The sequence below is a fragment of the Oratosquilla oratoria genome, chromosome 18 (assembly GCF_046742065.1).
Source record: "Oratosquilla oratoria isolate Oo_2021 chromosome 18, ASM4674206v1, whole genome shotgun sequence".
Lineage (NCBI taxonomy): Eukaryota > Metazoa > Arthropoda > Malacostraca > Stomatopoda > Squillidae > Oratosquilla > Oratosquilla oratoria.
In genome coordinates, this window is record NC_134794.1 from 64,806,836 (window position 1) to 64,819,116 (window position 12,281).

The window sequence follows — 12,281 nt, forward strand, 5'->3', positions numbered from 1 at the left end:
CCCATAGATCACTTAGACAAGAAATATTGTTGTTGTTGTTTAGGGATTCTTACTGTGAGGCAGTGTAGGATGAAATGTTCAGCATCTTCTGTGTGGTGGTTGCACCTAGGGCAATTTGATTCTGGTGGTCAACCTTATTCTGTGTTGGTAATGTGGTAGAGCTGGATGGTGTTCTAAATGCACATATGTTTGTGTGATTCTTATTTCTCTTGAAAAGGACTTTTCTGTGGGGCTGGTGTCAGAGGGAGGGGAGGATTTGGTGAAGCATTAAGTTTGGTGGTCTGTCTTGAAGAACTTGTTTAGTGATCTGGGTATGAGTGTATTGCATAGTGCAGCTGGCAGGATTTTGTATATATTTGAGTAGTAAGCTTTTAAAGTTCAGCTGGTACTGTTTGAGAGGTAAACCACACCCACATCATCTATCTATATACCAAGGGCTTTTTTCCTCTTACAAGGGAGGTAGCCAGTCTATATACCAAGAGCTTTTTCCCTTTTATAAGATAAGTAGCCAAGTCAAAGGCACATACCTAATCCCATCCATTCCACTCCTCTCCACCACCCCTTCCTCCTTCTCTTCTTAGTTCCTCATGGATAACGGGTCATCCCTGTATCCCGCCCACTGCCCTGGGTCAGTAGCAATGTAGCAAGACACTAAATCCAAAGCAAGGCAACTTCACCTCAATGGTGACCCTGATCTCTCCATCCCCTCACAACCAAAGTCAAAAGGTAAATACCCATTCCCACCCAGTCCACCACTCTTTCCTCCCTTTCATCTTAGCTCCTCATGGATGATGGGTCATCCCTATATCCCACCCACTATCCTCTCTGCCTCTCTTAAATTCCGCATCTCTGTTCCATACAGTGCTATTGCCACAACCACCCCTTCATATACCTCCTCTTTGCATCCATTCCCAAATGCCTATTTCTCATTACTCTTTAATCCCATAAGGCATTCCTTCTCTCAATCTACACCCATATGATACACAATGAAAACCCATTGAACCATCCCATCTATCTCAGTATTACCTAGCTATCCATCAACCTCACCACCATGTAGGCTACCTATATACCAAGGAGTTTTAACCCTTTATAAGGGAGGTAGTCAAAGTTAAAGGCATATATCCACTCCCACCAATTTCATCCCCACATACTCCACTCCCATTCATCACCCCTCCCTCCCTCTTTTCTTGGCCCCTCCTGGATGATGGGCTATCCCTGCATCTTGCCCACTGCCCTGGGTCAGAAGCAATGTAGCAAAACACAGAACATCTACACCAAGGCTGTTTCATTTAATCAACAACCACCCCTCTCCATCCTCATATGCAGAAAAAGTGAAGATGGGGAGAAATCCCTTTGGGCTGCATCAAAATATCATTCATACATACTCCTTCACCCCCCATCTCCCACCCACTCCCTTCCATGCATCACAGCATCATCCATATACAACCATTCTCCACTCACCCCTATCTTCTGTCTTTTCCCGTCCTTCCTCAACGGACATCCCCCTCTTTCCTAAAACCCCTTTTACCACATCCATCTCATCCTTGGTCACCCCCCTCATGTTCATTCCATCCACCTCTGCCTTCCACACCTCTTTTACTAATCTTTCTTCACCCATTCTTTCCATATGTTTAAACCATCTCAATACTCTTTCATCAACCATATCTCCCAACTCCTTTTCCACCCCACTCTCCTCAGCACCTCCTCATTCCTCACTCTATCCAGCCTAGTAACCCCTATTCATCTCAAACACATTTATAAACTCTTCCTTTCTTATGTTCCATGTTTCTACCCCATACAGTGCTGTCAGCACAATCACCCCTTCATACAATCTCCTCTTAGTATCCATTCCCAAATGTCTATTTCTCATTACATTTTTTAATCCTCCAAGGCATTTACATGCTTCTCTCAATCTACATTCTATCTCCACCTCCACTCCTCCCTTTCCTGCCATATTCACCCCTAGTATCTAAAGCTATCCATTTCCTCTGATCTCTCTCCCTTAATACTCACTTCCAATTTGCTGCCAGCCTCTTCCCTTATACATCACCTTACTTTTACCCATATTTATCTTAAACTCCCTTCTTTTCCACACCTTCACAAACTCCGTCACTAACTTCCTTAATCCCTCCTCTAATCCTGCTACAAGTGCAGTGTCATCAGTAAACAACTGGCTTATCTTCCATTTTCCTTCATTTTCTTTAACCATCTCCAATCCCTGGCCCGTTACCTTGCATTTACCTTTCACACCACCCCATCCATATATAAATTGAACAGCCATTGCGAGATGATACATCCCTAGCAAAGTCCCACCTTTACCTTGAAACACTCACTCTCCATTTCTAACTCTAAACACAGGCTCTACTACTCTAAACTGTTCTTAACAGCTTTCCTCCTATCCCATATATCTACAATACCTCCCACAGCACCTTCCTGTCTACCTTGTCATAAGCCTTTTGCAAATCCATAAAGGCCCAAAAAACATCCTTACCTTTTCCTAAAGCTTCTCACATAGCTACCTTACTACAAAAATTTGATCCACACAACACCTACCTTTCCTAAACCCACTGTTCCTCACTAATTACTCCCTCTGTTCCTCTCCTAATTCTCTCAATCAAAACCCTCCAATAAGTCTTCCCAACTACACTAAACAAATTTATCCTTCTAAAACTACTACTCGTATTTGTTCCCTTTTCCCTTGTAAATCAAAACTATATAGGCACTCCTCCAGTTCTCTGGCATAACCTTCTTTTAGACAAACATTAAACAACCTCACCAGCTAGTCCACCATCATTGTATCTCCTCTTTAGATACTCTGCATGATACCCATCTAACACAGGTGCCTTATCTGCTCTCATCATTTTAATAACTGCTTTCACCTCATCCTATTTCTCCTCATTCATTTTCTTAGCTCTTCCCACTGCAAACTACCTTTTCCTCCCTATCCTCCTTCACATTTAGCAACTCCCTAAAATACTCTGCTTATCTTCCTCTTATTGCTGTCTCTTCCATTATCATCTCTAAATCTGTACTTTTTACCTTCTCTACTTGATTCACCTCACCTTCTTCTCTTAATTTCCTCCCAAAACATCTTATTACTTTCAAAATTTTCTGACATACCCCTACATCATTTCACATCTGTTCTCCTTTTTGCCTCCTTTATCTTATGCTCTCTCTTCTTTGCACCTCTTATATTCTCTTGTCCTGTTTGCAACCAATTTGTGAATGTTCATTTCTTCTTCTACAACCTTCTTTGCTTCATCATTCCACCACTACCATTCCTTTTATTTCCTCCCATCCTCCTTGTTCCACATGCCATCTTTGCACACCTTGTGACTCCCTCCTGGAAACATCCCCATTCCTCCTCCACTCCTAGTTCTACTTTATCCTTCGCTCCCTCCCATTCTTCTCTCAGTTTCTTATACTCACATTTCTTTCTCATTTAACCAGTTTACTCTAAGCACCTCCTTACCTTGTCCTTTTTCTCCATCTATCCTCCACTCTCAAATAACCTTCCATCAAAATTGATCTGATATTCCCCCACTCTCTCCCCTAATAACATATTCAAAACTCTTCCTACTCTTCTCCTGGTTACCACTATATAGTCCATTAACCTCTTCAATACAAGTCAAATTCTCACATGCAGCATCGATGCCTAATGTACGATGCATCACACTACTTGTTATAAAATATAGTCACCACTGTATTACTCATTCTCCTTCACTCTGAGTAATAATAAAAACAGAAAACGTGATCAAATCAGTTCACAGAATTCGGGAGTAACTCCACTGCAACTAATAAATATAATCAAGCCATCAACACCAGCATCCTCACATACCCACTCCTGCCTCATGACATCTACGTAGGCATCATTGTATCAAAGAAGTTAAAGCTTCATCTACCACCCTCTCCCATGTGTACTTATGCTTGACTTTCTTCCTAAACACTTTATTTGCTATCATCAATTCTCTAGACACATCTCCACCATTAACTCTCCTCTACAATTTTTTCCTGGTATTCCACGCTTCCCAACCAATCCGTCAACTGGTTCATCTCCTACTCTAGCATTTCTCCTTAAACTCTCTATGTACTCATTTAAATCTATCCTAAAAAGCCTCACTTTCCTCTATACTTTTCTCACTAACCAGGCTCATATGCACTTACAAAGACCCACATCTCCCTTCCCAGTTTCACCTTCATCCACAATAACCTTGAAGAAACCTCCTTTCACTCCACCACATGCTTATCTATCTCTTCACTTACTAGTATGGTCAACCCTTCTCTCCTTCTTCATCTCTTTACTCCAGACAACCTTCCCACTACACTCCCAAATTCAAACTTGCCCCTTCCTTTCAACTTAGTTTAACTCAATGCTAACACATCCATCTTCTCAAACATACTGCTTACCTCTTCCCTTTCACTCTCATCTGTACCATAACCATGCACATTAAAAGACCCAAACCTTAGGGTTCTGGTTGGAAAACTCCTCCCAAACCATCTTATGCCTTTACTTTTTTAGGCATGTCCCCTTTGGAGCTGCAGAGAGTAGTATGCCTAATCCTATTTTTGTCCCATTTTTGTCACCTTTTATGAGCCAAGTGGGAACACTCAGCAGTATTCTTTCTCCTCTACCACAAGGTTTGGCAAAAAGGAAAATGTATATTCAGAGAAATGGTACAGGACAGCATAATGGAGGGGCATTCACAGTATAATAAAGTAGTATCATTTCTCTATGAAGAGATTTCCTTTATCACAAAGCTCGCTGGCTGAGCAGGTTAGAGCATCGTTACTTACAGCGAAGGTCGAGGGGATGTTGATTCAAATCCTGCCAGCGGCGAAGTTGAACCAAGGGTATGATTCATTAAATTCCACACTACAAAGTCCTCTGTGAGGGGCACTCTCCTGGCCTTCTGATAAGGGGTGAATTTGTGACAAACCATATCATCAATATCACAAAGTGATGTGTGGCTCTGGTCCATAGGGGCACTATATATAGACCCTAAAGTATCAGCTGCATGCTACTGAGCAGATTTTAACCTCTCAAAAACATGCAGCCAGTACCCAAGACAGGGTACGTGGCTATCTATATACCAAAGGCTTTTTCCCCCTTATAAGGGAGGTAGCCAAATCAAAAAGCACACATCCACTCCCATCAACCACCCTTGTTTCCCTTTCCTCTTAGCTCCTTGTGGATGATGGGTCATACAGGCACTGGCCCCAAACAAATTGATCAAACAGTGACACATGTGATGGAACAATGTTAACAAATATCAAAGACCATGAAAATAAACACAAATTTCAGTTTAATAGAAATATTATTATCAGTAGCCATAATAATGCTGATATAGTAAAAATAATATCAGAAATAATCATAAAATGAAAATCGTACTTAAAAGATTTAAGGCTAATAACTAATATAATCATTGGTTCTACACTGTGAGACCAAAGCCCGATTTACTATTTGCCAAGGAAGTCTTCCACTAATGAATCTCGTTGGACACAATAAAGTGACGTTGCAAATCCCACAGTTGCAACAACTATGCACTGCATACTTACACATCACCTTGGCTTGGTTGTGGCCCACAACACACACATAAGCAGATATGAACGTATGCTTAAGGGATTGTGCACAACTTTATACCATGTGTTTTAGCATCTAGGTCTCTGCATTGCCACGAGAGCATGTTTAAACACTCTGATCCATTCCTCTTTGGCGGCAGTCTTCAAAGTGCTGCCAAGACACAGAAGTCAGCCTTTGATTTTGTTGGTTGCACAGGAAAAATTCGGAAGTCCATTTTGACTAGATAAAACAAATGTTTAGGTCCAACATGTGGTACACAGCAGATGGCAAGTAGGCAGGAGGGAGACATGGAGCAGGTGAAAGAGCAAAAAGGCTTTAAAAGTTGGGCTGGGCATCATCTGCTTCACCTCAAGTATGATGTATACCCACATGCATACTATACATACATTCAGAAACAAACACCATATGCATAACACACAACATATTCAGAGGAACCTCTACATTCGAACTTAAATCATTCCACAAAGTCTTTCAAATATGAACCATGTGAATACTGGGTAAAAAATGTCCCATAAGAAATAATATAAATTGGGATAATACATTCTGAAATGCCCCCCAATAAGTACCTATTAAAAAATTCTAATTGAAAATAATGTACATCTAAATCTGCAGAGCAATAATTACATGCAGAAAATCACACTTGAACACTGTTTCAGAAACGTTATTACCAGCCAAGTGTTCTTCATTAAAACACAAACTAAAAAAAAATTCTTTATCCAGTCCATATGAACACCCAATCAAATAGATTCAAGTAGAAAATTGCCATATCAAAAGTTTCATTGAATGAGAGGCATATTTTTCACTAAATATGTTACATACTTCACTTACGATACAAAACCAGGGCATCAAAAATTATTTTACAATGTTTTTCAAAGAGAATTGGTCACTTCATTGTATCAATCCAATTTGGCATTATGATCATCATGCCATCTTAGAAAGTGTTTAATTTGATTATTGGGTATTATACATATTAGTTTGTCTATCTATCCATTTATATATTAAGGACTTTTTTTCCTTTATTAGGGAGATAGCCATATTAGTTTGAGTTGATGATAAACAGGAACTAATTCAAGTAAAATTGGAAAACAAACCTTGTAGCTACGGACACAAGATGAAAAATCGAAACTGTGAAAAAATAATTAAATGATATTATGTTCTTCCATGAAAACTTTGTAAAAGTAGTTTTAATACCTTGTCAAGTATGGGATTTTACCAATTGTGAGCTGACAAACTGGGCATATGACACTTTGTTGCTCTTGTAACATACGACTGGTTCAGTTATTGGAGCAACATTTTTACAAAAGAGAAATTTTTTATATATATATTATTTCAATAAAGGGTCATTTGAATATAGAGGTTCCACTCTAATCACACACGACACACTGTAAATATATAATAGACTAATTATACTCCACACTTAGCATTGACTGTAGGTGTATACACAGTGGCCCCATATTGGTGGTCGTATATAAGAATTGAACCCCAAAAGAAGTAACACAAGGTCTAGACATTTAACCAACTGTGCTGGTTGAAGCAACAGTACATGAGACACACAGCTATAACCACGTCTCATCTGCCTCTTCATCTACCAGGTTCTGAACCTTCTAGACAAAATTATCTCTTCAGCTGTACCATGTAACACCCCATATTCTCAAAAAAAAATTCAATATATTTTTTCCACTTAAATTGCATTTTCCCATGTCTAAACTCTAGTTTTGCTGTACAAATGCCCTTGAGGATTCCTGGAAAGCATTTCACTTTTGTATTATCTCCCATTAATAATTGAAACACCACCATACCTATTAAAATTAAGTATACATGCTGCCCATTTTGAGTATGTGACTAAATGTGAAGATTTGTGTTTTATCTATCTCTGGATGTATTTTCCACAACAGTGGTTATTTTTGTAGTATTCCTTCATCATCATAATTCTTTCTATATCTCCTATATTCTTTGACCACTAAAGCAATTCTGCTCTGTTTTATTTGCAGTTCTCCTCTTTGATCCAATTTCTTCCTATATCCTTTATTAATCTTTTTTTTATTCAAAATATCTCCTTGCTATTCTGGTAATCTAAATAATTCGTTTATTAAAGCAGTCTCCCTTATATTCACCTAACAAAGTGTACAAGAAACCTATGTTCATGGGGCCCTAGCCATTTCCCCCATCATGACAACTCTCCTTTCTTAACAAGTCTGGTACAGGCAGTGTTTGGATTCTATTTGTTCTACCTCCAACCAGTGCTGGTCTATCCCCTAATACCTCCCAATGTTCATCCTATTAAACATTTCCCTTGTTTAAAAACTCGTATGCCCTTACTTTCTTTCCTTGCCCAGATTTATTTTTCCCTCTGACTTCTTTCACAAGTATTATTTAATATCTAATACCTTTTATGATGAAAAGGTTAATCTTTTTTAACTTAAAAAAAAAACAAAAAAAAAACGCTCATTTAATTGTCCCACAAGTTATAATATTGTTTTCATGCCATCCCACTTCCTCCTTAGCTTCTCTACCTTAAACTTTCATATTCAATTTACACACTTTTTTCATCCAAGCTGATCTCAAAACCCTTAAAATAATGGAAGCCATCCCCATTTTCCTATTTCATCTAAGCTGCATCTATCATTCTTCCAAAACAATTATGAAAATAAAACATATACACAAGATATGCAGGGCTCTAACTTTTAGCTAAGCTTAGAAAAAGCCTCAAGAATTAACTATCTGCAAGTCTTCTTTAATATCTTAATCTCTAAACTTCACATTAAATCTGGTTCTCTCTCAACTTATCACTAGACTATTTAGTCTCACTATGATACTTTGAGATTCTTGTGCAATTGACCTGCAGCCATCAAGTAGCTGGCAACATCACTGGACCCTCCTATAATCTCTGAAAAGCCTGAGTAAAACAAATTACACAATGCTAATAGCAAAATCTTTTCTAGGGTTCCTAACTTTATTTGTCCCAATTCCCAGCAAGCTTTGAATCCCTACACACTTCCTTCCAAAACTATCCATGTTTGGTGTCTGTGTTCATGTTATAATTTTCATTCATATTTAAAAATCTGGGTATCCATAAGCATACTATGTTCACATGTTTTTCTCATTAAGTTTGAAGTTTGGTGTAAAGTTCATGTTATAATTTTGATTCATAATTAAAAATCTGGGTGTCCATATGCATACTATGTTCTTTTGTTTTTATCATTCAGCTTAACTTGAAGTTTTGTAATTATAATGACCTTTCCCTTTGTATTTTGTTCACAGCCACCGACATGACTGGAAAGAACCCTGTACCCAATATGCAAGCTTTGCTTGTCTGTGTGTGGTTGTGTATGAGTAACGTCATGTACAAATTACCAAGATTTCCGTTTAGCTTCGAATTACGACAATTTTGTAGTACTGTGTGTCCCTGAGTGTTGAGTGTACCCTGTCCTGCATATCAAGAGGAATCTGTTTTGATATACAAAGTATTCTTCATATACAGTTCTAGTTTTCTCTGCTCACCATCTATCCTAAAGCCACAGCCTACACAATAAGTACTCTTCTACAGTTTACACGTAATCCAATGTGAGCAATTGTTCCTTATACACTGCCACTGTTATTTCAGTGATACTGCAAACATGAATACATCTGACAGAGGATCATAAGTCTATGGAACACACCTATACCACATTAGTTAAAACAGTCTTCACATACTCTCCATTTTATAGCCATATATGTCACACACACACACACACACACACACACACACACACACACACACACTCTAGTATTGTCTTATGCCTGCCAAGTCCTTGCCTGATTCCTCCACCTGCATCATCACAGCCACTCATCACGCACTGAAACCAGTTGCCTGTCCCACATCATTCCTACACTTCATGCCAAGAGCCTTCCATAAAACTGATTCATTTGTCTTAAGGACAAGAACATCCATAATGCTGTGTGGGTGATACACAGTATCAGCCTATACCAACAGCAGAGTGGTCCACTGGTGTAAAAGACACCCCCAGGAACTTGTCACACGTGAGGAAAATAATGTCTGAGTGTACCTACAGAACTAGGTGGCAGAATCCGAGAAAAAAAAAAAAAAAGAATCATATCATTATAGCTGCATGGGGAAAGGGAGTGTCAGGTTTAGGGATAGTTACAGCTTGTGTGAACAGGGTCATGGCTTGACTGAGCAGCTGAGTCATGGCTGCTATGAGGTTGTGGCTATGGGCATTTAAAAAAGGCCATCATTTGGTCAATTAAAAGTACACTTGGCTCCAAAAATTAACACTGACATGAAATGACTGTATTGGCACACACAATTAACAGGTTTACCAATGACAAATACATTGAACTGAAAGCAAATCACTTCATGAACCACAGGGGAGAAAGAAAGAAAGAAAGAAAAGAAAGAAAAAAAAAAAAAAAAAAAGGAGGGATAAAAGAAAAAAGGAGAAGCAAGAGAAAAAAATGTATAAAAATGAAAAAAAAAAAAAAAGATAGAGAAAAGGAAAAAAAATGAGAGAGAAAAAGAGCCTGAACAAGCAAGCCTGAGTATTGGGGGAAGGGGGGTGAAAAGGGTTGAAAGAAAAAACAAGAGTGAATTCAGACAAGAGTGGTAAATGGTGGATAAACGATTGTAATTGACAGACAGGATGATAAAACTAAGTGAACCGAGCTGATTGAAGTGAGAGATGAACAAGCTGAATGCAACATGATGAAGAACCCATCAATCCACTGTACCAGTTCTCTCTTGCAGGAGACCTGCAGTTCCCAGGAAACTGCTCATAGTCATCAGTGGAGATGTCTCAAGTGAGGGAAGGAGGGAAGAACAACTCGGAGGAGAAAGCAAGGGGGTTCAGTGATGAGTAGGGGCAAATGACAAAGTCACAGGGAGAGTAGTGCAATAAATGATGATGGGGGCAAAACATAGAAGGATAAGAATCAGTACAAAATAGATGGAGTTAAATCTGCAAGGAAGTAACAGAAATTATGGGGTGAAATGAAATGAAATCAAGTAGAACATGGACATGCTGCTAAATTCAGGGGTGGACAGGGTGAATATGAAATAGTGATTGACTGAGGGGTTTTAAATTGGGGTGTGGAGGGAGCACAAGACTGAGTGAGAGCTAGCTTCATTATCACAGTGGTATTCTGTGGTTAAGCAGGTAGGTTGTGTTGTCTCTGGTCAGATTAAGAAAGAGGTCTGCTGAGGATAGGTTATAAGGATGGGCTCAACTAACCTTGGCAAAGAGGCACAGGAAAGGCAAGGTAAAGTTGGAAATAAAACAAAATCATGCTAGGAAAGTTAAAAAATGCAGAAGTGACTGACAACATCAGACATTCATTCCTCTGGTGATTGACTGGCCAAATATGCTTTGGTTCTGTTTATGGACAGGAGTATTGTTTATCCCATAGGCCATTATAAAAATTATAATATTGATAATGGTAATAGTAGTAATAATAATAAGAAAAATAATAATAATAATGATGATAATAACAACAATGATAATAATAATAATAGTAGCTTTAACCAGAGTATTTTGTTAGCTTAACCGTATTCAACATTTGCAGACACACAACTATAGAGCCCACACTAAGCAACATTAATATGCTAAAATGTTGAATGCCAGTTCTTCACTTTATGGAAGGCATGTCAGATGCTGATGCTCTTGTAAAAACTAATCCACCACACCAATGCAATGCAGCACCATTTGTCAAGTTCCCTTTGTCTTTGTGATAAACTGCTGCTGCTGCTTTTTATTCTTCCTGTCCATCACAGGGGGACTTGTGTTCCTTGATGCTCAACCAAAATCTCAATTGCCTTACATCATCACTAATTATCTTTGGCTCAGGGTTCAGCTTTCTTCTTCTCCCTTCCAAAGATACCAGCACTCTTGCTTGCTGGCTGGCTGTTTCTTCAGCTTCTTTGAAACCCACATTTCTATCACTTCTTGGCTTTAGTGTTTGACCTCTCAGCTTCCTTTATGGCTCAAATCCTAAGATTTTCCACTCAGATCAGGTTTCTCCCTTCCTTGCCTGATAAAACTGTTTATGTTCTGCTTAACTCTGGCTTATTGTTCGGTCTAAAGTTTGCCGAGTCCATCTGACTTGCACTAGGCCACTGCACATGAACAAGGAGCATTTCAATGCAATGTTATTTAAAGCTTTATGAAAAAATAATAATAATAATAATATAGTAATAGTAATGATAATAAAAGGAAAAAATAAAATGAAATTAAATTTCTCTCAAAGGACAACTTGCATTTCACTCAAAAGATGAATAACACTTCATTCAATGGACAATTAACATTTCATTCATTAGACGACATCATTCGAGATGACTAACACTTCATTCAAAATACAGTTAACGTTTCACTTAAGAGGTGAAATAGCACTTCACTTGAAATATGATCACTACTTTACACCATCCACGGAAAGACCAAAAGTAGCACTTCTTCACTCAATAGTTATAGTTTTTCACTCAAATGTCATGAGGTTTTCTGGAGGTCCCTGGCTGACATCGCTGAGAGCGAGTTGTAGGTGAGATATCCACGACCGTGCTGCCAGAGGTGATGGGGCTCGGAACTTGTATATAGTTGCAGTGTTGGGGTCAGACAGCTGTGCAAAGGTGAAAAACAAACTGTTAGGACATTTGTATTTAACCAGAGTAAGTATTAGTAGAAAGGAAAATAGGTTAATGTATTTTAACAAT

The 12,281-nt window shown here is 38.7% G+C and overlaps 1 protein-coding gene across 6 annotated transcripts in view; it reads right to left on the bottom strand.

Annotated features, from left to right (window-relative positions):
- Nucleotides 1-5,296: 5,296 nt before the first annotated feature.
- The window catches only part of RalGPS (Ral GEF with PH domain and SH3 binding motif), a 183,887-nt gene continuing 176,902 nt past the window's right edge, over nucleotides 5,297-12,281 (bottom strand). For all 6 annotated transcript variants that reach the window (XM_076202316.1, XM_076202317.1, XM_076202315.1 and 3 more), the window contains one exon: nucleotides 5,297-12,187. In XM_076202316.1, the coding sequence (XP_076058431.1) occupies nucleotides 12,047-12,187 (141 nt within the window). In that variant the 3' untranslated portion in view covers nucleotides 5,297-12,046. The remainder of the gene's footprint in view (nucleotides 12,188-12,281) is intronic.